Source organism: Suillus subalutaceus (genome assembly GCF_016647625.1).
Source record: "Suillus subalutaceus strain FC151 chromosome Unknown DFJ58scaffold_207, whole genome shotgun sequence".
NCBI lineage: Eukaryota > Fungi > Basidiomycota > Agaricomycetes > Boletales > Suillaceae > Suillus > Suillus subalutaceus.
In genome coordinates this window covers 38,496-66,248 of record NW_024540456.1, presented here as the reverse complement: position 1 = coordinate 66,248, position 27,753 = coordinate 38,496, and the positions used below count along the sequence as shown (strand labels likewise).

General features: G+C 48.9%; 12 protein-coding genes across 12 annotated transcripts; 8 read left to right on the top strand and 4 right to left on the bottom strand.

The window, feature by feature from the left end:
• Positions 1 to 610: 610 nt before the first annotated feature.
• DFJ58DRAFT_917805 (uncharacterized protein) lies at positions 611 to 3,781 on the bottom strand. The gene is made up of 5 exons (XM_041395549.1): positions 3,589 to 3,781; positions 3,494 to 3,534; positions 1,865 to 3,443; positions 1,593 to 1,814; positions 611 to 1,541 (listed from the first exon to the last, which is right to left on the bottom strand). Exons 2-5 carry the CDS (start codon positions 3,529 to 3,531, stop codon positions 828 to 830), a joined length of 2,553 nt encoding a protein of 850 aa, XP_041236729.1. The 5' UTR covers positions 3,532 to 3,534; positions 3,589 to 3,781; the 3' UTR covers positions 611 to 827.
• Positions 3,782 to 5,139, top strand: DFJ58DRAFT_819805 (60S ribosomal protein I1-a). The gene is made up of 6 exons (XM_041391934.1): positions 3,782 to 3,815; positions 3,986 to 4,124; positions 4,174 to 4,287; positions 4,336 to 4,451; positions 4,509 to 4,673; positions 4,722 to 5,139. The coding sequence occupies exons 1-6, from the start codon at positions 3,806 to 3,808 to the stop codon at positions 4,817 to 4,819; spliced, it is 642 nt and encodes a 213-aa protein (XP_041236728.1). The 5' UTR covers positions 3,782 to 3,805; the 3' UTR covers positions 4,820 to 5,139.
• A 2,832-nt stretch (positions 5,140 to 7,971) lies between these two features.
• DFJ58DRAFT_670080 (uncharacterized protein) lies at positions 7,972 to 8,304 on the top strand (the record flags this gene model as incomplete). The annotated part of the gene is made up of 1 exon (XM_041382837.1): positions 7,972 to 8,304. The coding sequence occupies one exon, from the start codon at positions 7,972 to 7,974 to the stop codon at positions 8,302 to 8,304; it is 333 nt and encodes a 110-aa protein (XP_041236727.1).
• A 179-nt stretch (positions 8,305 to 8,483) lies between these two features.
• On the top strand, positions 8,484 to 9,916 carry DFJ58DRAFT_819801 (uncharacterized protein). The gene has a single exon (XM_041391933.1). The coding sequence runs from the start codon at positions 8,797 to 8,799 to the stop codon at positions 9,643 to 9,645; it is 849 nt and encodes a 282-aa protein (XP_041236726.1). The 5' UTR covers positions 8,484 to 8,796; the 3' UTR covers positions 9,646 to 9,916.
• Positions 9,917 to 10,034: 118 nt separating this feature from the next.
• On the top strand, positions 10,035 to 11,530 carry DFJ58DRAFT_670068 (Metallo-dependent phosphatase-like protein; the record flags this gene model as incomplete). Its single annotated transcript, XM_041382836.1, has 8 exons — positions 10,035 to 10,054; positions 10,211 to 10,334; positions 10,395 to 10,485; positions 10,549 to 10,835; positions 10,897 to 10,972; positions 11,043 to 11,232; positions 11,301 to 11,379; positions 11,480 to 11,530. 8 exons carry the CDS (start codon positions 10,035 to 10,037, stop codon positions 11,528 to 11,530), a joined length of 918 nt encoding a protein of 305 aa, XP_041236725.1.
• A 1,174-nt stretch (positions 11,531 to 12,704) lies between these two features.
• Positions 12,705 to 13,557, top strand: DFJ58DRAFT_735287 (uncharacterized protein; the record flags this gene model as incomplete). Its single annotated transcript, XM_041386614.1, has 6 exons — positions 12,705 to 12,730; positions 12,789 to 12,867; positions 12,940 to 12,991; positions 13,045 to 13,213; positions 13,244 to 13,487; positions 13,537 to 13,557. 6 exons carry the CDS (start codon positions 12,705 to 12,707, stop codon positions 13,555 to 13,557), a joined length of 591 nt encoding a protein of 196 aa, XP_041236724.1.
• A 2,027-nt stretch (positions 13,558 to 15,584) lies between these two features.
• Positions 15,585 to 15,860, top strand: DFJ58DRAFT_627214 (uncharacterized protein; the record flags this gene model as incomplete). The annotated part of the gene is made up of 1 exon (XM_041381133.1): positions 15,585 to 15,860. A coding segment is annotated over one exon (276 nt), but the record flags the coding sequence as incomplete, so codon positions are not given.
• A 373-nt stretch (positions 15,861 to 16,233) lies between these two features.
• On the bottom strand, positions 16,234 to 18,418 carry DFJ58DRAFT_819794 (protein-tyrosine phosphatase-like protein). The gene is made up of 7 exons (XM_041391932.1): positions 18,215 to 18,418; positions 17,911 to 18,164; positions 17,783 to 17,836; positions 17,535 to 17,727; positions 17,198 to 17,469; positions 17,090 to 17,143; positions 16,234 to 17,030 (listed from the first exon to the last, which is right to left on the bottom strand). The coding sequence occupies exons 1-7, from the start codon at positions 18,277 to 18,279 to the stop codon at positions 16,729 to 16,731; spliced, it is 1,194 nt and encodes a 397-aa protein (XP_041236722.1). The 5' UTR covers positions 18,280 to 18,418; the 3' UTR covers positions 16,234 to 16,728.
• A 679-nt stretch (positions 18,419 to 19,097) lies between these two features.
• On the top strand, positions 19,098 to 21,319 carry DFJ58DRAFT_191880 (uncharacterized protein). Its single transcript, XM_041379151.1, has 7 exons — positions 19,098 to 19,187; positions 19,241 to 19,353; positions 19,411 to 19,528; positions 19,586 to 19,660; positions 19,709 to 20,082; positions 20,130 to 20,658; positions 20,712 to 21,319. Exons 1-7 carry the CDS (start codon positions 19,154 to 19,156, stop codon positions 21,065 to 21,067), a joined length of 1,599 nt encoding a protein of 532 aa, XP_041236721.1. The 5' UTR covers positions 19,098 to 19,153; the 3' UTR covers positions 21,068 to 21,319.
• A 545-nt stretch (positions 21,320 to 21,864) lies between these two features.
• Positions 21,865 to 22,858, bottom strand: DFJ58DRAFT_749959 (uncharacterized protein; the record flags this gene model as incomplete). The annotated part of the gene is made up of 3 exons (XM_041387706.1): positions 22,353 to 22,858; positions 22,117 to 22,287; positions 21,865 to 22,055 (listed from the first exon to the last, which is right to left on the bottom strand). The coding sequence occupies exons 1-3, from the start codon at positions 22,822 to 22,824 to the stop codon at positions 21,865 to 21,867; spliced, it is 834 nt and encodes a 277-aa protein (XP_041236720.1). The 5' UTR covers positions 22,825 to 22,858.
• A 1,899-nt stretch (positions 22,859 to 24,757) lies between these two features.
• DFJ58DRAFT_819784 (uncharacterized protein) lies at positions 24,758 to 25,454 on the top strand. The gene is made up of 2 exons (XM_041391931.1): positions 24,758 to 25,236; positions 25,288 to 25,454. The coding sequence occupies exon 1, from the start codon at positions 24,778 to 24,780 to the stop codon at positions 25,213 to 25,215; it is 438 nt and encodes a 145-aa protein (XP_041236719.1). The 5' UTR covers positions 24,758 to 24,777; the 3' UTR covers positions 25,216 to 25,236; positions 25,288 to 25,454.
• A 165-nt stretch (positions 25,455 to 25,619) lies between these two features.
• On the bottom strand, positions 25,620 to 26,905 carry DFJ58DRAFT_749957 (uncharacterized protein; the record flags this gene model as incomplete). The annotated part of the gene is made up of 3 exons (XM_041387705.1): positions 26,407 to 26,905; positions 25,870 to 26,359; positions 25,620 to 25,816 (listed from the first exon to the last, which is right to left on the bottom strand). The coding sequence occupies exons 1-3, from the start codon at positions 26,854 to 26,856 to the stop codon at positions 25,620 to 25,622; spliced, it is 1,137 nt and encodes a 378-aa protein (XP_041236718.1). The 5' UTR covers positions 26,857 to 26,905.
• Between the last annotated feature and the right edge of the window lie 848 nt (positions 26,906 to 27,753).

Below are 27,753 nucleotides of genomic sequence, written 5' to 3'. Positions count from 1 at the left end.
TTATGGACGACAAGGGAGAGCAAGAGAAACAATCCTTCTCTATCCTCTGGAACTCGGGGACTGTATTCAATGGTGGTTGTCATCTGTTGGTATGGTGGAATATTTTTAAATGCTTCTTGTGTCGTCGTCGACATCGTGGCTGGCGTGAATTGAACAGATAGCCGCGTCGAGAGCCGCTCGCGGGCAAATACGGAACTCTACTATAAGTCTAATAAAAAATACATGTCACAACTTTTGAACTGACCTCTCCAGATTAGCGACATGCTAAACAGATTAATTGGTGGCGGCATTGAGGGGACTGGACCTCACTGGACTCGCCGCTTCTTGTTGATCACGATGACTCGTTAATCACGGTGAACAGGTCGGCTGACCGAGGGGCAAGATCGAGCGCCCATGCTTCCACGGATCATTCCGTAAATGCAGATTGTAACGGGATCCGGCTGTGTGGGGTATCATGATAGAAAAAAAAATTAAGCAGTAGACTCCCACCGGGGCGCTCCAATCATTCAATTCGCTTAAAGATACGTGATTGTTTCCTCGGGAAGGCGGAGGAGAGAAGGAATAAACGATAACAAGTTAATTTAGGGACATGATCCTCGGACGTCCTGACGATGATGCATATAATTGATTCATGTTGAAATGCAATGGTGAAAACAATAGCAGTGGATATACAGACCTTCTAGTCAGTTAATTACTTGATGTTAGTAATTGAGCGCTACAACAAATATCATGCTCGACGAGAATAAACAAGAAACAGTCCGTGCGACACAAAATCATCCAGTCGTTTGAATATCCACATACGCAGGCGGAGGGAACGTGACGAGGATCTACGAAGTCCTTCTCGACCCACCCGAATTCGCAGCCGTATTCGCGCCCGTCCGAGGATCCAATAATACTGACTCGTTACTCGACAAATATGCAGGGTCATTGTACACGCCTGGGTCATAGTGCGCAAACGACTGGCGCGAACTACTCGACGCATTTGATCGTTGTTTGTGGGACGAACGCGAAGTCTCGCCGCGGCCTGGCTGTAGAGACCGTGGGGGGGCGCCAGGCGTCATTCCCGCCGTCTGGCTTAGACTCTGCCGGCGTTCATGCGTAGAGGAACGGTCTCCGCGCTGTCCAGAGCCGTTTGGTGTCGGTTCCCTGGCAATAGGCGGTGCGGGGTAGGAGAAACCAGAAGGGACTGGGGAGGCCACATAAGACTGGGGGGTCTGTGATCGCCTGCTTTCAGGCTGGGCAGGTGCGTAAAGCGAACTACGTTGCGAGGGCGCTTCTCTCCTAGTCATATGTGGAATGACAGGGCCCCCTGGAGGCGGTGCGCCACTGTTCCCGGTGAAACCGGTTGGCAGCTGTCCTCTGTCATACATGGACCCTACCAACGAGATAGACGCTGAAACGGGAGTGTTAGGGACTGTAGGAACAGGTGAGGTGCGTTGCGAAACAGGCACAGGCACAGGGAGCGGGTGATTGGCGTGATCAGGACTGAGTAGCCCAAATACGGACGCACGTCTCGATGGAGCGTCAGAGGGAGGGCAGGACTGTCAAGGCTTAGCTTTAGCGTTTATCTAGAGCAGGGTGATGACACTCACTGGGGGTTGGATGGTTATCTCAGGGACAGAGCTGTCTGATGACACGTCTCTTCGGTGTTCATATCTGGCCGACTCTCGTTGACTAGGAGTGGATACTGTCCTTGAATGCCGATTATGCCGAGGTGTGTTAGCGTCATCCCAATTCGAAGGAGAGAGCGGGTTTGGCGTTGCCATGTTAGTTAAGCGAGGATGGGTGGTACTATCATAACTTTGCATGTGAGTCTGTGGCTCTCGTCAACACAAAGTGCGCTCCACGTAGTATAAAAGCAAACCTTGTCTTCTGTGCCATATCGACGCCAGTCCTCGGACTCGGATGAGTTAGACCGGCTAAGCTCGTCAGCAAGCCTCTGCTTTGATATCTCTCTCCGTGAGTGCCTGGTAGCTTCACTGTCTGCATCTCTTTCGCTGCGTCTTTCGTTGCGATGGTGATGGTGTCCCGCGTCAGATCCAGTCACGGTTTCATAGTCGGCTGTGACGCTTGCATCTTCATGGATGATACTCAGACCGTTGCGCTCTCGGCGTTTGTCGCGACTCGTCATGTTGGGCAGGCCGACAATGTCGAGCGCCGATATGGTGGAGGATTGAGACATAGACATCTTCGTTGACGCTTGTGACTCAGGAGAAGCACGGCGAGGGGGGTAGTCGAACGTTCTGACAGAATCTGAGGACGGACCAGCGACAGGTTGTGACGGTGATGGTGAAGAGATACTGCGACTAAGTTCATGCGGGGGAGGAAGAGATATACGTTGGTCCTTGCCCAGGGTCGGCACGTAGCCGTCCGGTGGGACTTGGAACTCTGAGTGCTGAACACTAGGTGCAGAATTTTGCACTGAGACCGGTTTGGTTGAGGGTGACCGAGTTGAAGAGCGCTCGGACATGGGCCAAGGTTGAGGATGTGAACGCGAACGAGAAGATTGACTGGTAACGGAGGTGTCTGTCCTGGGCCGCGGGTGTTCAACCATGACAGGCATTACTATGGGGTCAGGAGCGCGCGGGATGCTCGTTCGACTTGCAGAATCAGATTCGGAATCACGATGAGAACGAGAGTCACGACGACCATTGAGTGAAGTTGAGATATGTGAGGAGACACGGAGGACTTCTGGTGCATTTCGGCTCTCTGGCATGGGTGTGACCGGCGCAGGCTGAGGAGGCAAAACTACAGAAGCGTTGTTTGCTTCTTCCTGTATGTCGAGCAGCCTGTCGGCAGCGGCGTCTCGCCGACCGCCATCAGTACCAGTGACGCGCCCTTCTCGGTAACCCATATTACGACCGCGACGAATGCCTTCTTCGTACCCGAATCTACGACCCTCTTCCCTCGCGAGCTCAATCAACCGTTCTTCATTCAGTCTTCGAGCCTTCGAGCGCGCGTCAGCGGCCGCAGCCTCTGCGTCATCCCTCTGGGCCTCAATGACCCCAAGTACATCTTGGGCTCTGAGAATTTCTCTCTGCGCATTATCGAGTTGCAACTTGTAGAGCCTCAGTTCCTCCTGCGCCCGAGCTGCCTCCTGCTGAGCAGCAACGCGAGCTTCGTTGATAGACCTCGTCCGTTCCAAAGTCTCTGCTAGTTGCACTTCTGCTTCTTCAGCACGGCGACTTTCAGCGTCCAACCTGTCTAAGGCAGTATAGAGCACTTTGCGAGTCTGCTTCGCCTCATACTCCTCGTTTACCAGGAGTCGTAAGAGGTCACGAGCGCTCGCAGTTGCGTGAACACGTTCCCGTTCGCGACGGAATTTGTCGTTGGGAGAGCCGTGAACACGCCGTAACCTGGTTAGCTCTGCGTTCTCATAGGGAGGCGATAGCAGCGCAGTTCGAGGTGAAAGAGATGCTAGATCAGATTCAGGGGTATCAGATCTTTACTATGCTCAGTACTTTGCTTTACCACAAAGAGAACAACGGCTTACAGCGGCGTCCCGCCCTGGAAAGCCCAAGGTTCTGTCATGACCTTGGAATGTAAATGACTCGGTCAGAAGCAACCATATGAAAAGAAGAGACATACCACAATAACTAAGCATACAATTGAGCAAATGAAAGAAATAAAGAGATAACTGATTGAATATTTAACGTTGGTAGTTAGAAGGAACGGACAGAGAACATATTCCTTGTAGACTTCCCAAGAGCGTCCTGTGAAGTGAAGTGGTTGTGCCCGATCGACACCGAGCGCCCGATATGTCAGAAGGTCACGCGTTGCCAAATAAATCTCTGATTACGTATGCATGTCACACTGTATATGTATTCCGCCACTTGAACCTTATTCGTTCATATCATCCTCAAGACCCAAAACATCCCACCCACCCCAAAAATCCGTCACCAAGCATGAGCTCGTATGTTTTCCAGCACGCTGATACCTGTTTCGGTCGTCTCTGACTATCACATAGTAAGCTATCAGTGGCAAGCGTGCGGGGGCTCCGTTAAGGACCTTCTGGCTGATGCCAATGGCGAGAAAAGACGCAACTTTGTGGAGACCATCGAACTTCAGATTGGTCTTAAGAACTACGATACTCAAAAAGACAAGCGTTTCTCTGGTACCGTCAAGTGCGTACGTGCTCCAGAGCATGACAGGTCGTGATTGATTATATCTCAGGCTGCCTAATGTCCCTCGCCCGCGCATGTCCATCTGTATTCTTGCTGATGCGGCGGACATAGATCGCGCCAAGCAAATCGAGCTGGAGTACAAGTCAGTTGATGACTTAAAAAAGTGAGTAAGGCTATGGCTCTGATATCATTTCTGATTTAATTTCGCCAGACTGAACAAGAATAAGAAGCTCGTCAAGAAACTCGCCAAGAAGTATGATGCATTCTTGGCGTCTGAAGCCTTGATCAAGCAGATTCCTCGTCTTCTTGGGCCCGGTCTCTCTAAAGGTGAAATCAATTAGTGTTCATCCGGTGATTTTTCATGCCTTAAACTTAGTTAACTAGCTGGAAAGTTCCCTACTCCTATCTCTCACGCTGAGGATCTAGCGAACAAGCTCAATGAGGTCCGATCAACGATCAAGTTCCAACTCAAGAAAGTCCTTTGCTTGGGTGTTGCCGTTGGACATGTCCAAATGACTGACGACCAGGTCCTTGCGAACGTCATGATGAGTACGAATTTTAGACATGCGACCATAACTGTCTCTCACGCTGTCGTAGGTATTAACTTTCTGGTTTCCCTTCTCAAGAAGAACTGGCAGAATGTCCAGTCGTTGCATATCAAGAGCACGATGGGCAAACCCATTCGTCTATTCTAAGCTGTCATGGGTTGCTAGGGTGCATAGTGTTAGAATTGGGTGAGAGCGGATCTGGCATCGTAATGCAAAACAAGAAGCCCCGCACGCTTTTACCAACGGCTTTAAAGGCCGATTGGGAGCTGATACGATGCCACGATTTTGAGCTTTCTTCTTATTTCTCTCATCGCGCAGACACAGCCTTCGTAGGACTTAGATGTACCTGTTGCTAATATCATGATATACAGAAGCTACGTATGATACTGAACTTTGTGGTTGCGAGGGCAGCCTGAGTATCGTGGCATTTATTAACGTCACAGTTCAAGGAAAGGATTCGATGGTAGCCGGCTGTGCTTGCCGTCATGCGATTTTTCTTGCCTCGATTACGCCATTGAAGAATCCGGCAATACCTTTTCGGTCACTGCCCCGACTTTGCATTCCCCGGGCCATCATGATGGCCAAGAGACTCTATTGCCCTGAAGATCAAGGGCATAGCCTTCTGGTAACCCGATCGCGCGCCTCCCGCCCTTCCCAACCATTGGTTCCATATATAAGTAATTGAATTGAGCTTCCGTGGAAGAATATTCAACGAGTTTTAGCGCCTCGGGCAATGCCAGACTTTGCTCCCAAATGGGTATTTCACTCGAAACCTTATCCAATCGTTGCGCGACGTCAACGAAAGTTTAGATGATATTTGCCATATATATTTGGGGTAGGAAGGGAATTTTTTGATGTACGTTTTCGCGGTGAACTGCCAGAAGCAAAGTTCTTATCTGTCAGAAGGATGATTGGGGCTAAGTCGGTCTTTTCGAAGCGTCGTGTTTTCATCAGATAAGCAACTACGGCAACACTAAAATATGTTGGTCCGGAGATTTACCAGAAGGACAGCTGGCTCAGATGCTGCGGTGAGTCACTCGGGCTGCTGTATATACCTTTGCTCGAGCGCTGCCAAGGAACGAGTCCACGTCAAGTTTTACATCTAGATAGTGAGTAAATCCATGAAAGTGTTCATGTCTCCAAGACTTTGTCTCCAAGACTTTTTTTCTCAAGCCACGGATAGTCATTTTTGACTAGGACTGTCTGCTGTCGCAGACGCTCACAAGAAAAGTAACCGTCATGTTTGAGTTTCGGCATGTACGAGACCTGGATGACAAGTCAAAGTTTTTGACACCAGGTTGTTTTTGGACAAACGTTTGATCACTATAAGGAACTTTTATCATATGAGGTATGCATGTCACGTTCTGTTATGAGAGACCTTTTTTGTGTCGTTCGTTGACCAGGTCCCGTAACGGCTCCGCTCTACAACGGTCGGAAATGGTCTCGTAAGCCCCTGGATCGGTCCCTTGAACGCCGTCTAGTATCATTTCGTTGTTCAATGTGCCAATCCGCATCAGGGAGTTGAACTAACCATCGTTTCATTTTATCTTTACCTAGTGCACTGCAAGGCGATGCAGCAACCTCGCCTGACCCCCTGTCATGGAATGCCATCACAATTTGTCTTTGCGTGGGTATATATCATGTACATAACCGTTATTCCAGATCCCTACTAGGCTGCGACGTGATAGAGGACAGGCCCGGTGGTATTTGGCGCGTCCGCGAGTATCCCCGAACCGTTAAAACGGAATGATTTCCGTCGTACGACTGTCTTGAGACATACGAGCGCGAGGCACGGTGGACCTTAAGAAAGTTAACTCCTTCAGGGTTGCTCTCATCTTATGCTTACTTAACGGTCGCGGATCTGGTAAGTGACGTTGGTGTGGTCTTCTGACTTCTGACATGCGTGATCCACCCGGAAGCTGCACGGGGGTGCACGGGACGACGTTGACCGACATGGTGACTGATGGGCCGAGCATATGATCAATTGAGCTAGCTTCTTTGTCACTGGCAGTATATGGTGTTGTGTATTCATCTGAATCCAAGGTATATGATAGAGTTCGGCGCCTGTCACGGTTATCAGAGAAAGGCAGTCGACTTGTGGCGTTCGACAGAGATGTAACTCAGTGTGAGAGAGTTTCAGTGACGATCACTCAACCTATCGACGACTAACTGCTTTTGCTACTGAATTATGTCAATGATGCCTGCAAGCTTGTTGAACGGAAGAAGGCGGAACACCAATGTTTTAGAGGTCAGCGAGTTTCGAATCAATAGGACGGCGACCTGGTGCATTGACGACTTGCAAACTTTCCGTGACACTTTGTGGAGATGAACGGAGTGGGATTCAACCGAGATTCCTCTGCTAACCACGGGGATGAATAGTATCCATGACGAGGGTGCAAGCTGGCAACTCGAGCGACTTTCGCTCATCCAAAGAATGGCTTCTGTGCGCAGTGTTGAGCCGATTACCGTGTGTTGAATGACGAGAAGGGCTTGCTTGCCAACTTCTCGCGAACATTGGTTGATCGCGATCGAAACCGTAAATGGATGGTCTGGACGGTCCCGAAAAGAGCATTTTCATAACGGTGCCTGGGGACAGGAAATTGAATTGCGTGAGGCGGTTTTTTGTGCGTAAAGATACGACTGGAGAATGAAAAGAGGCTGACGGAGAGTATGCGGAATTGAATGCAAAACCGATTGGTCGGTTTGGGGGTCAACAGAACACGAAACTTATCTCACGTGGGCGAGGAAGAAATGTCAGGCCAGGCGTCTATTCCACGCTCTTACTATCAGATCTGGCAGAACTCAACCTTAGTATGATTGCTCAGGCATGCAAGCATCGAGGACAATCCAGTGCAAGTAGGAGAAGCTGTTTTATATAAGATATTAATGGGACGGTGATCATGGTAGCGCTGAGTGTGAAGAAATAGAAATCAAGCCTCGTGAACCCCGGAAGTTTTGTCCAAAACTGCATCCGCTCCGAAATTAATATTCTCTTTTTGGTACGCTTCCGGAAGAAACGGCAAGTGATTATCAACAAGTCTGTATGTTACGAAATGTCAATTCCAAAGTCTAAACGTAGCCCTCAATTGAAATAAAATTGAGGTTCTCCTTGGATTCTATCAATATAACAAATATATGACATTTATTTGGTGCGACCGCACTTATTTACGTATTTTCCTCTTGGGCGTCACTGCCTCGACACTTCTTCTCCTCAAAAGCCTGTTCTCCAGTTCCTCCGCAATCCGTACATTCCTATCCTCCGTTTCCTCTGCAGCCCTGCAAAGTACTCCCTTATCCACATGCCCCGTCATACTTCAACAAAGCATGATTCTACTAGTTCTCAGATCTATTCTACTCAATACTCTTCTGTACAGTATCTATCTGATTCTAGTCAGTCTGCAGGTCATTCGCCGCAGTCACCCACAGCACCTTCCCTTTCTCAGTCCTCCCCATCTTCTGGGACGGCTAATGGAAAGAAAAAGCACGTCTGTTCGACGTGCGACCGTGGCTTCACTACCAGTGGCCACCTTGCACGGCACCTCCGCGTTCACACAGGTGAACGCAATCACAAGTGTCCTTTTCCTGGATGCGAAACACGTTGTTCTAGGCAAGACAACTTACAGCAACAGTGAGCACACCTTCTATTCTTTATCGCCGGCCGCTATGTCTATTCTCGTTGTACTATCGGCGCCACACAGCAATTACACAATTTTGATTATTCAACAACTTATCACCATGATCTATTCAACATATTTTATCGCCGCGCTTCATGGCCACCAACTGAGCTTCGTTTTCTTCTTTTTTTCTACAGTTACCGCATTCATCTCTCTCCTGGCTCACGACGGAGCTCAAGCTCCGCAACGCGTGCTGCGATTGCCCGTGCCGTGGGCATTAGCGGTTCTGGCACAAAAAATAGCCGAACCGCATCCTCATTAATTTCCTCTGAACGCAATTCGTCGGACACTCCCTCCCCTCCACCGGCACTCGAACATGCAATCCCCCCAGCGCCCGACTCACCTCCACCTTTGGTACAAGCATTTTCTGTACCGCCATATTCCGACAGCCTGCATTCTGGCAGTGTATCCAGTAGATCGCCAACACCCCCCGAGAACTCCTTCCCATCAATGATCAACCAACATTCCCAGCCAATGTCCAATGGTCAAGTCGCATCGCACTCCTCGCCAATCCAGTCGCATTATGGTGACAGCACACCAAGCTATGACGAGTCCTCGCAAGCTAATTACGGCTACGTCTCAGCGGCTGTTTCGCAGCCTTCCAGTGGCCATGCTGTACATGACCACTCATACGACTATTCTCAGGCATACGGCGAGAAGCCATCCATGTCGCGTATTCATTCTTCCTCTCTTCATCAATCACCCATGGAAAATGTTCATGATGGCTCTGCGCAGTCATCCGCCCACCTTTCGTCTGTATCATCTCGTCTCTCGATTTCACACATCTCGCATCCACATTCTTATCCTACACATTATCAGACAGTCAGCACGCCATCACCGGAATCACCGCACTCTGTCTCACCGCACTCTCAGTTATCTTCGCCCAACTACTCAGCCTACCGGGATGACTCACACGAGGTTGCGTCATACCAAAACGGTTCTGGGATATTGGATCCTGTCTCCGATCATTCAAACATATCCAGTAACTTTATGAACACACAAAACAATGTCGTTCATGGATCATATGGTCACAATCTTATGTCGCATCATTCGAGCATACCAAGATATGACTCGCCACCACCAGTCCTAGCGCCGATTCAGGACGAGAGGGTGCTTCGCGGGGACATTCGGATTCCTCAAATGCACCATTCAATAACACCGCCCGCCTCGCTCTCATACATGCATCATTCTCAAGTGCAGAGTTCGTATCCTTATCACCCTCCGCACGTCGGCCTCGGCGAAAGCGCTTGGAAGGCGGATAACGCTCTGCGAGCGCGTCCCTCAACGGGATATGTATAACACCGAGACCCCCTTGTTTCACGTTTGCTGTTGTGAATGTCGTATTTTATAGCTGTCTCGTAACCGGATTTTGTCTCCTTCCCTCGATGTCTCTGTTTTGTGTACGGATTACTATCGTGCATTTCGTGCTATCTTTACAGCAGTTGCTACGCTGCTTGGTACTACATCGTTACCACACACATACCATATACCTGCGTATCTAGCCTGCATATACATACTTTGTACATTATGTTGTTCATAAGAAGAATTGCATCGTGGATTCCGAGCCGATCTGACGTGGCGGTACTGCGGCAGTACTGTGCCTTGATGTGACGTTATTTCCACGGTGCACACGTACTACAACTTGTTGTCGAAGGCATCCGAGTCGACGGTCTATCAGATAGGTTGCAATGCCCAGTGATCTCGACAGGTGAGAATTCACATCTTTTCGGTCACAGCTTGTTCTCAAAGTACCGCAACAACGTGTAATTGGCGATCAAAAACCGGCTTCTGTGCATTGCGTTATCCAATGCGCACGAAACACGTCCGGCCACTGCGTACTTCTTCTCGCGCGTTGATCCTACAGACAAATAGAGCAGCTCACACGATGTGAACCCATATCCGAGGAACAGGTCAAACGGCTTTGCTTCAAGGCCCGTGAGATCCTAATAGAAGAAGCAAATGTTCAAGCCGTGGACTCTCCTGTGACGGTGAATGCATTTGATTCAATCCTCTCCTAGGCTAATACTGATTCTGCCGTTCTGATTAAGATCTGCGGCGATATCCATGGGCAGTTCTTTGATCTTATGGAATTGTTTAAGGTAGGCGGGTTTTGCCCGGAGACGAACTATCTTTTCATGGGTAAGCATGGCGTCCTGGTGCGTTTCAATCGGCTGTCTAATGTTTAATGTCCCGTTGTCACAGGTGATTTCGTGGATCGTGGCTTCTACAGTGTCGAAACGTTTCTGCTCCTCCTGGCACTCAAAGTCCGCTATCCAGAGCGAATCACGTTGATCCGGGGCAACCATGAGTCACGGCAGATCACACAGGTATATGGGTTTTACGACGAGTGTCAGAGAAAATATGGCAGCACCAACGTGTGGAGATGGTGTTGTGAGGTGTTTGACTATCTTGCGTTAGGCGCGATCGTGGACGGTAGAGTTTTTTGTGTCCACGGTGGACTCAGCCCAAACCTGCAGGCTATTGATCAGGTGTGTGTACTATGTTTCATTGCTCCGTGTTCCGCGCACGCTTTCTTAGCTCTGCCTTTAGATACGCGCTATTGATCGAAAACAGGAAGTTCCCCATGACGGTCCAATGTGTGACCTCCTTTGGTCCGATCCAGACGGTGTGTATCTCCTTAAGTCTTGCTAAAGCATGCTCGACGGCGATGTCCGCTCACATGTCTTTTTAAACAGATATAACTGGATGGGGCCTATCTCCGCGGGGCGCTGGCTTTCTTTTCGGCGCCGACATTACCAAAACCTTTGCGCACCACAACTCTATTGACCTCATCGCCCGGGCCCATCAATTGGCCATGGAAGGATATAAGCTCATGTTTGACAACATGATAGTGACAGTGTGGAGCGCACCAAATTACTGTTATCGGTGAGTGGTGATCAAATGGGAACCCTGCATGAGTCTCGGCTTTCGTAACCTATCGTGTTTTATGACAGGTGTGGTAATATAGCTTCGATTCTCGAGCTAGATGAACGCCTTGCTCAAGAATACAAAGTTTTCCAACATGCGCCCTCGGTAAGTTCCTTGCGTTCTCATCTTCCCCAAAAGGCGACTTGCGGGGATGAAATGTTTGCATTCTATCTAGCGCTGTGATCTGATCATGTCATGCCACTAGGACGTACGCTCCATCCCAGCAAAACGACCTCCTGCGGACTACTTCCTTTGAATGGGAATTTTTACCTTTCTGATTAGAAGGTTGCTCTCTTGACAACAACTGCCTGTCTGCCGCGTGTCTTGGGCATGCCATAAACGCGACTTTCTCATCAAACGGTACATTTAAACTACTGTCCGTTGCTTCTAGGGACCGTGTGGGCGTAGCGTGGTTGGCAGGAGGCGCAGCGATGGAGTTCAACAGGGTGCCTGGCTTTATCGCAATTCCCTGTGGATCCTCGTCGATCTTCGTTGGTCAGTTTAAAGACACCCAGAACAGAAGCATGACGTACAGCGCCCACCAAAGTCGAAATAACGATATAATTGCTCCGTAAGCGCTCAACTGTCTGATTCGTGTGCTTAGCGTCTTGAAACAAAGGTCATGTGAGATCTCGGCTCAGCTCACCTCCGAGTCTCCGACATCATGTCTCCAAGGAGTCAGGATTGCGTTGCCACCGCACGCTAGTACGCATATGCTCGTGCTAGTGTTTTTTTTATCCTCTATGACTGAAATTTTTGGTGTTATGGTTGTCAAGTATAATTTGTAGTGCGATTCGTCGACTCAATTTATTACTGTGACCACCGACCGATGACGATATCGCCTCGATGCAGTTCGAGTCCTTGGTGTATCACCAGCGTGTGCTGTGCCTATACCCTAAGTCGGTCTCGCTGTTTTTTTAACCCCATTTATGTCTTGTTTCACGATTTGTGAGTAGTCACGACGTGATCTTGGTATTGTGTATTTCGATAAGGCAGTGACTTACATCATACTTATGTCTTGTAAGCCAGGGCTCAATTTATTACTTATCGATCAATCAAGCCTACGCCAAGCGATGTCAATGTCAAAACATAAAATACTTTCGTCATCCCTTACGCTCATTGTCTCACCTACCTCACACCTCAACGTTTTTCTGTCACTTTGTAGGTAAAAACGGCTACCCTTGGTTCCGTGCCATCTTCATTTGTGAGTTGTTGTACTATTTTAACATGTGATACGCCTTGAACCTAACCGTGTCTTGGAGCCATTAGCTCAGTATTGGCTCTTTGTGGCCATTGGCCCGGATCTGTGCTCAGCCTGATCAGCCGCTTGTTGCTGGATGTCAAAATGTCAACTTAAGCTTTGTCGCATTTGGGCTTGCAGCTGGCAGCCTCACTGTTGAGTTGCGCACGCCGTGGAACGTTCTACCTCCATGATTGCATTTGATCATTTGGGTCCGTGCGTCAAACGTTGTAGCAATTTTCTTGTTAGCTGATCGTCTTCCAGTTGTCCTCAGGGTGGCATGGGTCGGTACCGCTGTTGATACCGTTGCCGCCAGGGCCCACATTTCCCTGACGGACACATTTACACAGGTTGTGAGTCTTCGGTAGCTGTGACCGACTCTTTGCACCTGTTAATCTTGACTACTAGATCCCACAACTAACCAGATTCGTTATGAGGTTATTGTAGCGGAGGCAGCTGCATTTATTGTCTTCTTTGGTACGTCTCTAGTTTATGAATGTTTGCTGTTTGCTAAAGTATTTATCTTTTAGTTTTCATCTACTACGACACCATCGTCTTGTATGCAATCATCCGTGGAAAGGGAATATGGACGTCTTCCATTGCTGCAGCACGTGAGGCTTCTGGCTTCCTCCAACCCCAGCCTTACCAGTGGCTCAGTATGCTGCAGTTCCCGGCGGTCAAGCTCCATACCCTATGCATGTAGGCTATCCTCAAAGTTCTCCCTTGCAGCTACAACGGCTATCCCGCTCAGCCCCCGAATCCACAGTACTACAACTATCCTCCCGGTTTCAAGAACACTCAACCCCCTCCCGGCGGATATGCCCCAGCCCTATCAGGCAACGCGCCCCTCACCCCAGCCCAATTACGTCCCATACCCCGCCGCCAATCAGGGCCAGATCCTTCCTGCCGGCGGATATCATATCAAGAACAGCCACACCGGGATAAGTCGTCCTATCCCAGTCTGAAGGAAGTGGTAAGATCCGCGACGGAAGCAGTTTATGCATTAGTTGACCAGAATGCAGGAAGCCCTGATTTGTGCTTAAATATATTCCCTATGCATGCTTTGTTCCATTTGCATGATTGATTCACCCCTGCGACAACCGCTCGTATTGATGCCGAGAGCTGCTCGTACACACGATCTGCAACCGTTGCTTTGATGGAGCATTCTTCTTGCGTCGATGTGCGGGTGCTGATAGATATTCTTTGAATCCTTCAGGTAAGTCTCGCATAATCGAAGTTGGGTGCCACCTTCTTATGATGGGCTGGTAACTTGCGAAGGAGCTGTTCTGCGTCGGGCTCGGAACTCCGCCTGAGCAAGAGACGGTGGGAGTAGAGGGCGTTGATAGTACCGCTGGTCACCGGCGACTGACGACTAGTAAGTCAAAAACAACTCGTCATATTATCACTTCTAATTACGATGATTGATTCTAGAACATGCCCTTTGAACGAGAGCTCAGAGCATTAATGCAAGGGGCCAGAGCGTCCTCACGTGATCCAAGACGAAGACCGAGCTGGACTATCGCTCGGTCGATGTTTTGGTGGCCGATTATCGCAACGCACATATTCCTATTGTGTACTTCGTCGAATCTTCTTTGGTGCAGCTCGCTTAACGACGAAGGGAGAATAGATTCTTATAGTTTGATGGAGGTCATCCAGAGATATGGTAAGTGAGGAAGTTCAGTACATGAGTTTATTGACACACTGGTGGAACATTGCAACCGGCGCTACAGCTGTTGCCAAGATCAAATCCTCGGAAGGCTATATATAGCGAGATGAGATTACCCATGAAAGCGCCACAAGACTCGATAGCGTTAATTTTCAGACACGGCGATTTGAGGGCGGCAGGCCTACTGTGCTTCAGGATGGACTAGACTGCGAATCCCGTCTGGTACAATGATGTATATCATAGAGGCAAGTTGATGGTTGATCTATGCCATGATAATTTTCACAGTCATTTTGCTAGTGAACTTTGACATTTGAATTTTGCGTGACATGTCTGATTCGTTAATGCCGTCTCCTAACATACGCCCAAATTTTAGCCACGTATATCTGAACGCTCCTTCAAAGATCTTTCACTTGAGCATCACCGCATGGAAGAGTACTCCACGCAAGCCTGCCTCCTCATTCCAGAGATTCTAAAACACATTTTCTCTGACATTTATGACTCGGGCACGGACGGTTGTTTACATGATTTGATCGCAGCTGCTCTCAACCTAATCATGGAGTGGCGCGACGTTCTCTATCTCATATCTGTCGTACCTTCAAAGAGATAGCGTTGGGTGTGCTACGGGTCGAGCTGGAGACTTTGGAACTACTTTTCACTTGTCTTCCAGGAGACCTATGGACCATGACAGGTGATCGGAAGCTTGTACGTGCTACCTACCTTCTCAGCCTCTCTGGTGCACGCCGTGCTAAATGCCTTCATTATGTCAACTGCCAGCTCATACAGAGATATTACCGCTGCGGATTGGTCAGTACACCATGTCTTCAGTAGCACCGGGTCTCAGCAGATACTCACCACGACTAGAAGTCGTGGAACTACATGCGACATCTCCTCAAGTGAGCGAGCTCGCTCTCTGCGGGCTCACGCACCTGCAGAAAGTATCATTTACCTTGTTCAGTAACAACGCTTAATCTTGTCTAAGTGGTCTCGTTGGCCCTCAAGTATTGGATATGCGGATTGCGGCACCTTTCGCTCGCATCAAATCTCAATTTCGTACCTCTTTCCTGGACAAATTAGTTATCCACTCGTCCGATTTGACCTTGAGCGGAAATCCGATAGAAGGCTAGGTTGTTCCATGCAGACGGCTGTAGCTGGTATCCGAGCATCCTGGAACTGCGCTTGCCGTCGAACGCGCCTACAGTGTGCAACCTGAACGATCGAACCCCTTTTGATGATAGGCTGGAGTGTAGCCTACCAGACGTACCCGAGACGGTTGAGCATATCGACTACGTATTCAGCCTCCGCACATCCACTCTCCTCATGCACTTCTCCGATCTGCGAAAGGTCAACCTTTCGCCATTTTGTATGTCGTGGCTTGATGATGGTGTGCTTGGTTCCATTGTCAAGTCCTGGCTACGCCTCGAGTGCCTCGATCTCGGAACTATTTATTCCTGGCAGACACCGCCCACAAACACTTTTCAGGATATTGTAACCTTGCTATCGTCTTGCCCTAATCTCAGGAAGCTCGGTTTGGTATTTGATACCACAATGATCGATCCGCCTACGACTGAGAAACCAGGAGGGGGAATTTGCAATGCAAATATCACTACCTTTTGGGTCGGGTGCTCTCTACTGCCAGTTGCGGCCGTGCTTTCGGCAATCTTGCCGTGCTTGAGAAAGCTCTACATTGAGCTCGAGGAGGGGGGTATGACCCGACCAAGTGGGAAGAGGTCTCCGCATACAGTAGTGTTCCCACCTTGTTCAGGCGGCACGAAGGTTTGCATGTGTGCGATTAATCCAAACGCTATGAGCTTGGAGTTCAGTTGTGTTACAGAGAAGGTCGACAGAGTCACTTGTCAAGTATCTTTCTAGGTGATTATTGTGCCTTGCGATATTAGACGTGGAGCTTGACGCCGCTTGCTTAATATAGTGCCTAGGCTGCGTATAGGATTGGGACGACCTTGTGTTAAGGCTTAGCAAGAGAGCATCGCCGTGACATGCAAGTTGGATACTGATGAGGAGACCAATACCAATGCGGGTGGTCACTCATCGCAAGTAAGGGTTTTGAATAGTGGTTTCTATCGGGTGAGCATTCGTACGCTTCCAGTACCAACGGCAGCAACCATACAGCAGCATGCCAGTATGTAAGCTAGTGGCTAGTAACACATAGATAACCAGAAACATCGAAAATTTACTGAAACGACAACACCGATGACTAGGGAGGCGCGCGAAAGACCTAGTAGGCCTTGCACGACGGAGGGGATGGTCGGGAAGTAGGAAGGGTCATACAGGAATTCAGAAGGGTGCATGAAGGGTGCGTAGGAGTGCAGGTGAGCACAGAACACTGAGGAATGAGGCGTAGAAGGTCTTGTGCTCAGCTTGGTACATGTAAATGGTAGATCATGATGTATGTAGCCTCGGTTTACATACACTAGAATCCCAACTCTGGGATAGGCACTGATACGATATTATCAAAGTATACTGTTCATGGACTAAGAGAGGGGTATGATCAAAACGAACAAGCATGTTAAACAGTAATATTAGAACCGAACTATGCGCGCGCAGCACCCACGCTCGTTGAAGTCGACTGAAACCGTGCCAGCACCTCGCTGAGCGCTGCAAAATCGAACACCTTCGACTCCGTCGCAAGTGTCAGCGTCGTGGTCGCAAGCGACAACGTAGCGTTTTTGGTCGTTGTGGCAGATTTCTTGTTTAAGGAAGGTTTACCGGCCTGCGTGCCTCCTGAGATCCATGCTTGGACAAGGGGGTTATTGGGCGTTGGGACGTAATTGCATGCTGCAAAAAGGTCAAGATGACGGTAGAAGTTGTCTGTCGGGTTATACAGTGGAAGCGCTGGAATGATACATGCGTGAATAGGTATGATTGAATAGTGTTCCAAGTTTAAGACTCACCAGATTCAAGAAGTACGAGTGCTTGACGTGGTGATACATGACGCGAGAACATAACTGATTGACAGTCATGTAGAAAGTACATCAAAGGAAGAGAGAAGAACGACTTACAATAGGCACAAACTACAATACAAGCTCTGAGCTCGACGCGGCACTGAACAAGCACTTGGCCTCCGCCGGTAATGGCATCGCCGATAAATTTACATGCTGTCGGAAGTTCAAGCAACAAGGCTTCGCGACCATTATTTGGGATGTCAATAAAACAGTGATTGAACAGAGGAAGATCTGGCTTTGGAAGTTGTGCAGATGAGATGGAAAGCACATGCGTCATGCCCAAGTCCAAGAGAAGTGATTCGGTAGCATCAGGATCTCCCGGGAAGTCACTAAAAATTAAAATTAAAAGGCGTAAACCGCAATGCGGTTCAGCTACACAATCGAATGTCCGCACCTACTAAGGTATAATTGATCTGGTATCACGGGTACGGTGTCGGCGATCAAGTCGAGGTATTTAGATACTTCTCGTTTTTGCCTGCGCTTCCAGGCGATGTACTCGCTGTTTGTGCATGAGGGCTTATAACGGCACTCGCCGAAAGCAATCAACTGCTTCATGAATCCATAATTAGGATGAATCATTGGTCGACCTGCGTAGCCGAACGATCATGAGTCCAATGGAATAAGTAGGAGGTTGAATCTTACGTTTTCGTACGTATTGTATTGCTGCATGAGCAGACAGCCGTTGGGTGGACATTACTTGACATTTAAGGGAATGCGAGGAGCCAAAATAAGTGCTCCACAAAGAAAGCAATAAAGGGACGTAAACTTACGGTAAGCACAGACCATAGTGGGGCTTCTTGAGACGCCCATGGCACAATGCACTAAAACCTTTCCCCCTTGGTCCAAAGCGGATTGAATGAAGCTGCATCCCCGAGGTAGATGTATGAGGAGATCTTCGTACTCTGAGTCTTGTACAGGTATAGTGAGGTGGTTGTGGTCTGTGGACGAATAGTCGGTGCAGACTGAAAGAACGTGCGTTATTCCAAGTTTCTTGCGTACATCGGTTGATAGAGCGGCAGAGAGACTGAGGTCTATGTCAGATAAGGTCATAATACTGAACAACAAGCTACATACTTTCCAATGAAAACGTTGTCAGTAATGATCGGGTCTATCGAGATTGGTACATCCGACCAAGTCATGCTCGGTGAGTAGGTGAAGGAATGAAGAGAAGGGAAAAGTGGAGTGGCTAACCAATATGCTAACGTTTATACCAGAGCCGGTGTGGCACCGTTGGAAGGGCTGATCACAGGTTCTGATCGTTTTTGGGTTCCGGCTGAGAGAGAGCTATCATATCGGAAATTGCCGGTGTACCGGAGCACATGATTCTCTTGCGTGAAAGTTTAACGTTCATTTGCTTCCTCCCCTCACAGATGCGGCACGGGTGCCACTATATCACGAATAAAGTCATAAATTGGGTGGGTGCTAGTTTGAATGCAGGTATCAGAGCAGGAATTCATAGAGCAAATGCGCTGCGATTCTTGGCTTTGAGTCGGATCTTGGATGATAACGATATCATGGGCTCTCCTGAGTCCTGGTCAGCCCCCCCTCATCCATTGGTATAATTCCCTCAACGCATTCATTGCCAATTGATACAATTTTCTCCACGGAGCCGAGTACAAAGCGAATGTTGTGCACGTACTATCGGCTCAGACGTTCTTCCCAAGGACTTGCTTCTGTGATTTAAGGCTCAAGGCGGTAGAGCCCAGCTGGCAGACACGTCTTCAATGATGGGATGTAGTAAAGCGCCGTTGGTGGAGTTCGAATATATATGAATAATACGAATCGGTTGATCCTTCTTAACTGCGCTTTCAGGTAGCAATGAGATGGCTTGAACTGTACTAGTGTGTACACCCATGTTATCATGTACACTTGAGAAAATGACATAGTCCAGCGGACCGGCGCGCGCCGCCAAGTTAGGTTTTTGAACCCCGCTAGGTAGACACCTCCAAACATTTGTACCTAACGCCCGCACGAACAGGTGAAAGCTGCTGTCTTGCCATTAACGAACAAGAGATGTCAAAGAGGCGTGTAGCTTACTATTATGATGGTGTGTCTACCATGGACTCTACATTTTTTCTTCCTAACGAACCAATACCACAGCCGACACCGGTTCGTATACGTACGGTCTCGGTCACCCCATGAAACCGCATCGAATGCGTGTCACGCATGATCTTGTATCAGCCTACGGAATGCTCGAAAAAATGCACGTTCTGGTGTGTCCTGCCTCCTGAATAATGTATGCTTTTGTTAAGGAAACAGCACATGCGTAGCGTCCCAAACGCGCTACTCCCGAAGTTATGACGGAATTTCATACGGACGAGTACATACATTTCCTCAATCGCGTGACGCCAGAGACCGCGGAAGAGTTAACTTATCATGGCACCCGTTGTGAGTACCAGCAATTCCTCTTTGACGCACTTTATTACCCATGAAATACCTCCACAGTTCTGATGGGCGAGGACAACCCCGCGTTTGAAGGTGTATTCGAGTTCTGTTCAATATCAGCTGGAGGTTCAATATGTATGACTATGTCTGTTTATCTACGCGTTCTGCACTGACATCCCACAGCTGCTGCACAACGGATATCTTCAGGAGCCGCAGATATCGCCATTAATTGGGCAGGTGGTCTCCATCACGCGAAGAAACGGGAGGCATCAGGCTTCTGTTATATTAATGACATTGTCCTTGGTATACTGGAGCTCCTGAGGACATACCCCCGCGTTTTGTACATCGATATCGACTGTCATCACGGAGATGGCGTAGAGGAAGCATTTTACACCACAGACCGTGTCATGACATGCTCATTCCACAAATTTGGAGAATATTTCCCCGGTACCGGGACTCAGGAGGATCGAGGAAGAGGAAAGGGGAGGAACTACACGGTGAATATCCCCTTGAAGGACGGAATCACGGACGACGCTTTCAAGAGGGTATTTGAACCGGCAAGTACTCATCAAGTATGCATCTACTTCAGCTAATACTTCATCAGATTATAAATAAGATCATGGAAGTTTATCGACCTGGTGCAGTCATCCTACAATGTGGAGCGGACTCTCTCGCAGGAGACAAACTCGGATGCTTCAACTTGACTATGAATGGACATGCCCACTGCGTGCAGTATCTGCGCGCCTTCAACGTCCCACTTATCCTTCTTGGAGGCGGAGGATATACAGTAAAGAACGTTGCGCGGACCTGGACCTACGAGACTGCATGTGCTCTCGGCATTCAGGACGACATTGACCCCAATCTGCCATGGAATGAGTACTTTGAGTGGTTTGGCCCGCGTTACAGGCTCGAGGTGCCAGAAAACAATATGGATGACTTGAATGTACGGGATGGAAGCTTGGACAAAGTGCGCGCGACGGCGCTGCAGCAGCTCTCACATTTGCCTTGTGCACCCAGTGTTGGGATGCATGAGGTACCAAGGGAAAGTTTAGGGCGGCACCTTGGGTTAGACATCGCTGAAGAAAATGTTGACGAAGACGGTGGCACCGATGATCTAGATCGTCGGCTCGCTCGTAAGTGTCAACATGTCATCACAGCGCAATAGAGTCAGTCTGACACTCTGCAGAACACTCCCGGTTCGTGTACAAGTTGCAGGAGCCAGGAGGAGGCTCTGACGAATCAGATGATGAGCGGTACGACTCTGATGGATCTTCATATCGCCGACGGAAGCGCATGAGTATCCTTTCGAATCGTGTCGTCAATGTTGACCCTGACGTCGGGAGGGCTCAACCACGGGGACGACGCTTCTTCAAGAGTGCTGTGCGATGGGACGAGACGTATGGTCGTGTCCGGTTGGGTAAGGAACCGGTACTGGGCTCTCTGAATGGGAGCAGACTGGGAGGGATGATGGAAGCGACTGGACGGAGTACCCCAGGTGGAGATGTGACTATGGAGGATTGGGAAGATGGTACTTCTGTATGATTTAGGTGAGTGTTTTTACAGCCTTTGTATATTCGCTGTTATTAACTACCTAAAATTAAACGGGACGTTCACCTTAGAGTCTTTCTACTGGTTTTAATGCTTTAGTACAACATAAAATATGTTATTTTGTAGTCCCACAGGTGCCTTGCAAGTATATCCCTCTTCCAACGCGCTGAAAGGTTCCCTTCTTTCAGCTTGTAATTTAAGTGGATGCAATCCAGCCACATATTCACTCTCGTGCACTCTTCGTTCAACACACAAATAAATAGGGGTCCAAGGTTGGGAGCACATTGTTGAGCAATTTTTCAGTGTCGCGGTCTTAGTCTTCATGCACTCTGAGAGTGGTCATGCTACTGTAGTAGAGTATGGCTCAACAAGAATGGTCCGTTCACTTGTTCCTGATGCAAGAAATAAGTGCCACAACAAACTACCCACTTTTGCATATCATCTCCATCGTTGCATGTAGGGTGCCATCGCGGTCCACATAGACGGGATTCCTGCCGCAACACAGTCAGTTAAATTCGATAAAGAGGAGTCACAATATATGTCGTTAGTACGATTGCTCCAAACACATTATATAACATGGAGCGACTCGGAGCTAAGGAACCTAAAGACTTACTCGTGCATCACCCAATCGCCCAAAGACCACTGAAGGCAGTTGGCAGCCTTGCCAGCTACCCCGCTATATATCATATCGTAATAAGGTCTGTGCAGCCGGCACGGGGACAAATAATAGCCCACAGGAATCGTAAATCCATGAGTACTTTTGAATGAGTCAGAGCAGATAAAGTACAAACTTACACATCTGGCACAACCGTCTCGGCGAACTTAGTGTCTGTTAGGTGCAAGGATTTGCGGTCGGGTTCTCCATCGTCTTGTATCCGAAAAGAAGCTTTTGGGCAAGCTGGAAGGCTGGGCGAAGCAAGGCCAAACTTGATGCGCCACTTCCACTGATTGTCCATAGCAAAGCGAAACCACCATATACGTCCTACAGGTCGTAGTGTTATCATATCGGCATGGCGAAAACTCAAGAGGCCTGCGTCACATACCGCCTGCAACAAATTCATAATTTAACTTGTGCGTAATGCGCAGGCGTTTCTGGAACATCCTGATGCGGACAGAAGCGGCGAACTGGTAGTCGCCGTCCACTCTGCCAGTTTCGTGCACCTCAAGCTCATCTGGTGGACAACCCAAAGAGCGTCTCAAAGCCTCACCCTTATCTGATGTGGAGCACGATAGATAAGTCAATTCACTCTCGGGTAGGCCTCCATCACCGATAACTTACCATCAATATTTGCCAATTTCAGCTGCGTAAACGACGCATGGTCGCTAGCTAATATGCATGCGAGACGTAATTCGGAAGAGCATGCAGGCGAACATTCGGAAATGAATGCAGCAAAGGCCGACAAGACCTCTCGCTTGTTGTTCACGATTGCCCAATATAGCGCTGTGTGACCCTCGATATTTGGTGTTTGTAGGAGCTTGGAGAACCTGCTAGGTGTGAGATCAGCAGCACAGGCGTTTATGATTGAGATGGCGGAGGAAGGAGTGAAATTGGGGGTGAGAACGATATCACGAATGCGCGATAGAACCGCGGTGCGTTGATGATTGATGAATAGAAAGGAAAATAAAGATGATAGGCTGAATGATTGGGCAGAGGCCGAGAATGATCCAGACAGAGGTGTCGCCTCGTACGAGGGAGGGGCATTACCAATGGACTTATGATCATCAAAACCTTCTGAAAGATTGGCAGCCATGATAGAGGGGCGAGTCAAACGAGGGAGATAGAAGCGAGTGAGTCGAGGTATAAGAAAGAAAATAGGGGCTTCTTACACAACCAATTTCCTTTTTTGTCATACGCCAATTAAAGGTCCCCTCAGTCAACGCACGCAACGAAACTGCAAACCCACCAAATTACACGTGAAATCGCGCAAATTGCGGCACTGATTTGCTTCGGCTCTATCACTTTTCTCATACACGAAAGCACCCTCGAAATATTTACATCACCGCATCCTAGCATCAACTTCTTCGTTCCTTTTACACGGTATCTTCGATTGGCAAGGTCGCAGAAATGACAGAGCTGGGCTGCCTGGGCAGGTTTGATTATATCACGTCTCCCACCACTTCCGCCTTCTCGATCCCTCGTTAGGTCCGTGTTTTTACATGCACAGTGGCCCATGGAGCGAACGGACACTTGCTAGTCAGGTCAGGTCACCTAGTGCTAGAATTACGCCCATCGAATACAATCCACGTGGCCACTTCGCCCTCCTGTAACATCAGAGTACCTCTTTCAAGGTATAGATCTTTCCAACGCCGGAAACAGACCACCTTCGGTGACGAGAGTCGCTATCTCCGCCTATTTAGTGGGACCTATAAGCTGAACTGTTCAGTTAGAGCTCCCAGAAGTTGATGAGGTGTCGCGCCTTCTATTAGCACATCACCCCGTTTAAATGTAGGGATGCCTTGTAATCGAGGCATATTCGGACGCGACGGACCTTTGTAATGGACGCCGCTACAGTCTGCTTGCTAGCCAGCTTGCAAAAGATCCGACGAGGACGAGTTGTCGCATGAGGATCTAGTAAGTAGAAGCAGATGTTACAGCACGAGAATGACCTTTAAGTTCGTATCAGCGATTGCACATATAGCCGAAATTATGACATGAAAGGGACACTTTGTAACCACCAGGTGCCATGACCTCAGATATCTTGACTTACTAAGGTTCTTATGGTACGTCCGTGTTATTTTCTCTCAATGAAACTCTGCTGACCCTGTTGTTTCGTCAGGTAGTTCGAGGGGTGCGCAAGTATAAAAACCCTCGCGACTCTGACATCGACAGCTGGACATTCCTCTCGATCACAATCATGCAGCTCTCATTTACGACACTCATGTCATTTGCCGTGGCGTATCTACCCCACACAAGACTTGGGGATGAAACGTATTTGTGAGGACTCATACGTCAATCTAATTAGTGAGAGTGATACTGATATGCTTTGCAGCTTTGGCTAAGCGCGAGGGGCTTGACTTTGACCTCACTCGCTATTTGAACGCTAGGGCCCCTGACGACGTTAGTCACCCTAGTGGGCCCACTCAATCTGACGATCCCGCCGAGCCTAATTACAATGACTGATGAGCGGCGACAAGCGGTGTGGGCATTGAATCGAGAAGTATGAGCAATCATGCATTGCAAGGAAGGTGTCGTTGTTTCTTTCCGCCTTTTTCTGGTAAGTGACTTGTTGCTTTTCGTCCAATAAGGTGGATCATGAGACAACGTTATCAGTCGCCAACTGTAGCCTTCGTTTGCAGTACTTTCTTTGCGCTTCGCTTTCTATTTTGTTCTTACGAAGGAAATTGATACTTTCAACCAAGCTTGGTGCCTTGCTAATGTACTTGGTTGTGGCATGTAGCGTTCCCCTACGAGATGGACTGTCGAGGTGCAGGCACGTTAAATTGAATGACGTCACTGGTCAAACTATTCAACATTGGCCTGAAACTTGCAACACCGCGTGTATCCTGCGAATAGTTCGTAAACTCGGCATTTCTGTCGCACAATTGTATCGGGGACGAAAAGATTGAAGCAATAAACGTTAAACTTCCATGACCTATGCATGTTGCATAGCAGCTTTACATAATTCGACTGCGGACCTGAAATAGGAGTGATGTCACGGACTCATTTAAGGCTGGGCCTGCTGACCCCAACGCTAACACGACGCATGCTCAGAACGATACACTCACTATGTCTCAGAAAAGTATCTCGCTACCCTCCGTCCTCACACCGTTCTCTTCAGACATTTACTCGTCCCTTGCATTCTTCACCGGGCACACCTAAGCCCCATAGCGCAGAGAGCTACTTCAAAGATGTAGATGAAACAGCTCCACAAGACCCTACAATCCACTGCGTCGACGCCGCATCAGATGCAGTGCAGCGTCCCTATCAGCCACCTTCAGGGGAGTGGAGTCTGGCGGGGGTCAGGACCAGCGAGTATGAACATGTTAGCAAAGACAAGCCGCATGACGTGCCCAATGAGCAAGCAAATGAGACCAAAATGAGATACGGTGGCACCAAGAAACTATATCCTGAGACTAGTCGTCCTGGGGAGGGTTCAGAGGGTCAATCGAAGGGAGGACGCAAACCAGAACGAAGTCCCTGAACATAAGTTTGTCTCGGTATTGTTCGTCAGTTCCTCGTGCATATAGATTTTGAGCGACTCACATCGTCATAGGATACACCACAGCTTCGATGGGTATGATAGGCGTACTGCACGTGTAACGTTAGTAGGATGTATGTATTATGGAGCATTTGGCGTTGTAGTTGTACAAATATGTTTTTATCTGTAGTCGAGTGTCTTCTTCGGCGTTCATGCAATACCAATATTTACACTCACCTTTACCAACGCGGAGGTCAACTTGCACAGACTCTACCTTCGACGGTACATCGAAGGCCCCTTAGGAAGGACGCGGCAAAGAAAGTGCGTGTTGTTCAAGAAAGTATGATTACCCAGGACAACGCTTGACAAGAGACTTCATGTTTTGTACAATAGTGTAACACTAAATGTCAAGCACACAAACCCGGCTGTTTGGTCAAGCCATAAGCTCCAATGCAGTTCAACACCTTGCTCCACTTGGCCCTTCGTGCCTCTTGGTTGACATCCCAGGCCCATGGCTCAACATATCTCTCAAGCACGGTAAGATCTGCGAAAGCGCAAGCGCGACTTGCGGTGGTTGTTCGATCGGAGAGCACCCGACAGATAACTTGATAATATTTGTGTTGTAAACACCTCCTGACCTCCCAACTTGAGTCGGACCTACGTTCGTCGTGTCGAATACCAAACCAGGGTTCTCGAGATTGGGGCAAGACGATAGCAAGGTGACAAGGCCCCGAAACGTAACCCTGAGTGGTGTCTGCCAGAAATGGGCGGTTCCAAGATCAAGGCGCTCGAGGCACGGCCATGACTTGACGATGGTACCAAGTGCATCATCATCAAGCCAAGGCATACAAAACGACGGAAGAAGAACCTCCTTGAGACGTGAGAAGCGCATGAGGGGAGTGAATGTACGGAGGTGGAATGCATAGTCGTCGCGGTCAACGCTCTTGGGTCCGTGTATCACAATACGCCTCCAGACGACTGTGATATGGATGATTGTCCAACTTGCGCAGGGCGCATTCCACGGCGAGCGCTGTTTCAGGATTGCCGTACATGAGCCACTACGATGGAGTGGGGTACCCCTCCAGCGGGGGGTGGTGCAGGCGGGTGTTTGCCACCCTTTGCGCAGCTTAGTCAGTAGGAGTAGAGCCTTCGGGCATTGTCGTAGGTAGCATTATCATTAGGTTGAGGCCACACGAGCTTCGTCTGCCAGAGGCAGGCACATTGTCGCCCGCGCCAGTCCAACGACCTGCATTGAACAACCCAGCCTTCTACGATGTTTCCAACGGAGGTCAAAGTGGATGAGTGGATCATGACTTTGCGAAGGGACGAGCTACTGAATTGAAGGTTACCGCCTCCGCATGGTATAGGGACCGTGATATACACCTCATAAAGGCCGATGAGACGCGTGACATAGGACAAAGCTTTGTTGCTGCGCAAGGTAAGCCATACCCTCTGCAGATGTGGGAGCCCACACAGAGTGAGCTCAGCGACTTCAGAAGATGTCGCATGTAGTTCGAGAACTTCCAGTCGTGGTGAATGCCTGCTGAGACCTGAAAACAATGAAGACACGGTGTCCGTCCAAAGATCTGGCTTGGGTGAAGCCAGGCGAAGACAGACGAGGTTGGGACCCAGGAGGTAACGCATACATGAATGGAGATCCCGAGGACATTCTCTGCAGCAAAGCGCTCGAAGGTTTGGTACTAACGGCGACCGCGAAGAAAATCCCGCCATGGCATGGATGAACTCTTCATATATGCTTCCGAAAAGATCCGAGAGCCTGTGTCCCAGAACTTGCACCCGAGATGCGTAACGCTCAAAAACCTACCAATCTGCTTTGGTAACAGGCCGCCGCATGAGCTAACAGTGACATAATGAAAACAGTCAGCATACCGGTCGACGATCGCACCCCAGATGTGGGAGGTGTACGTACGAGCTTCTGATAACCAGTCTCGGTCCATAAATCTTGCGGAAGGCAACGGAAAAGCGGTCCCAGATTCTCCAGCTCGGCCCAGAGCACGTCCAAAGCTATATTCTTTGAAGAACCGGCAAACACGAGAGAGGCCAGCTAGAGAATGCCGTGCGACCCCCCGATGAGGTTGAGAGGAGCGATCCCAATAATGCACTGGCACATCATCCTCCGGGCTGGAGACATAGTAGATGTCACAGAAAATGTGACGTAGAATATCTTCAATGAGCAAGCAGGCGTGCAAGGGCATTTGAGTGAGTTCTACTGGTGATTCAGAATCAAGTCTGTCGGGGAAGTCGTTGGGAATACAACGCGAGGCTCGCAAAAGTCTGACAGTACGGGAGATTAACATTTGTATATGAAGTGGAGAAAAGAGGGGGAAGAGCAATGAGGACACTATACGACTTTGACCTCAAGGTAGCGAGATGTCGCGTCGCGTTAGAAGTGAAGTTTGCGGTAGACGCGCAAAGCGAAATAAAACGAATCGCCGTGAGTAAAATAAATTACTGTTAATTTATTTTGTGGGTCTGTGCTCGATGCAATGGTCCCGAGGAGATAAATGTAGGTTAAACCAG

Bases quoted from the DNA above. Each gene is read 5' to 3' on its own strand.
- DFJ58DRAFT_819805 (XM_041391934.1), top strand. The intron at 4,125-4,173 runs GTGCGTACGTGC...ATTATATCTCAG, and splicing joins CGTTTCTCTGGTACCGTCAA to GCTGCCTAATGTCCCTCGCC. The intron at 4,288-4,335 runs GTGAGTAAGGCT...TAATTTCGCCAG, and splicing joins TCAGTTGATGACTTAAAAAA to ACTGAACAAGAATAAGAAGC.
- DFJ58DRAFT_191880 (XM_041379151.1), top strand. From the start codon at position 19,154: ATGTCAAAGAGGCGTGTAGCTTACTATTATGATG. The intron at 19,529-19,585 runs GTGAGTACCAGC...ATACCTCCACAG, and splicing joins AACTTATCATGGCACCCGTT to TTCTGATGGGCGAGGACAAC. The intron at 20,659-20,711 runs GTAAGTGTCAAC...GACACTCTGCAG, and splicing joins TCTAGATCGTCGGCTCGCTC to AACACTCCCGGTTCGTGTAC.
- DFJ58DRAFT_819801 (XM_041391933.1), top strand. From the start codon at position 8,797: ATGATCAACCAACATTCCCAGCCAATGTCCAATGGTCAAGTCGCATCG.
- DFJ58DRAFT_819794 (XM_041391932.1), bottom strand. From the start codon at position 18,279: ATGACTTGGTCGGATGTACCAATCTCGATAGACCCGATCATTACTGAC. The intron at 17,837-17,910 runs GTAAGTTTACGT...TTAAATGTCAAG, and splicing joins CACTATGGTCTGTGCTTACC to TAATGTCCACCCAACGGCTG. The intron at 17,728-17,782 runs GTAAGATTCAAC...TCGGCTACGCAG, and splicing joins AATACAATACGTACGAAAAC to GTCGACCAATGATTCATCCT.
- DFJ58DRAFT_819784 (XM_041391931.1), top strand. From the start codon at position 24,778: ATGCTCAGAACGATACACTCACTATGTCTCAGAAAAGTATCTCGCTAC.
- DFJ58DRAFT_917805 (XM_041395549.1), bottom strand. From the start codon at position 3,531: ATGACAGAACCTTGGGCTTTCCAGGGCGGGACGCCGCT. The intron at 3,444-3,493 runs GTAAGCCGTTGT...AGCATAGTAAAG, and splicing joins TTCCAGGGCGGGACGCCGCT to ATCTGATACCCCTGAATCTG. The intron at 1,542-1,592 runs GTGAGTGTCATC...AAGCCTTGACAG, and splicing joins AGATAACCATCCAACCCCCA to TCCTGCCCTCCCTCTGACGC.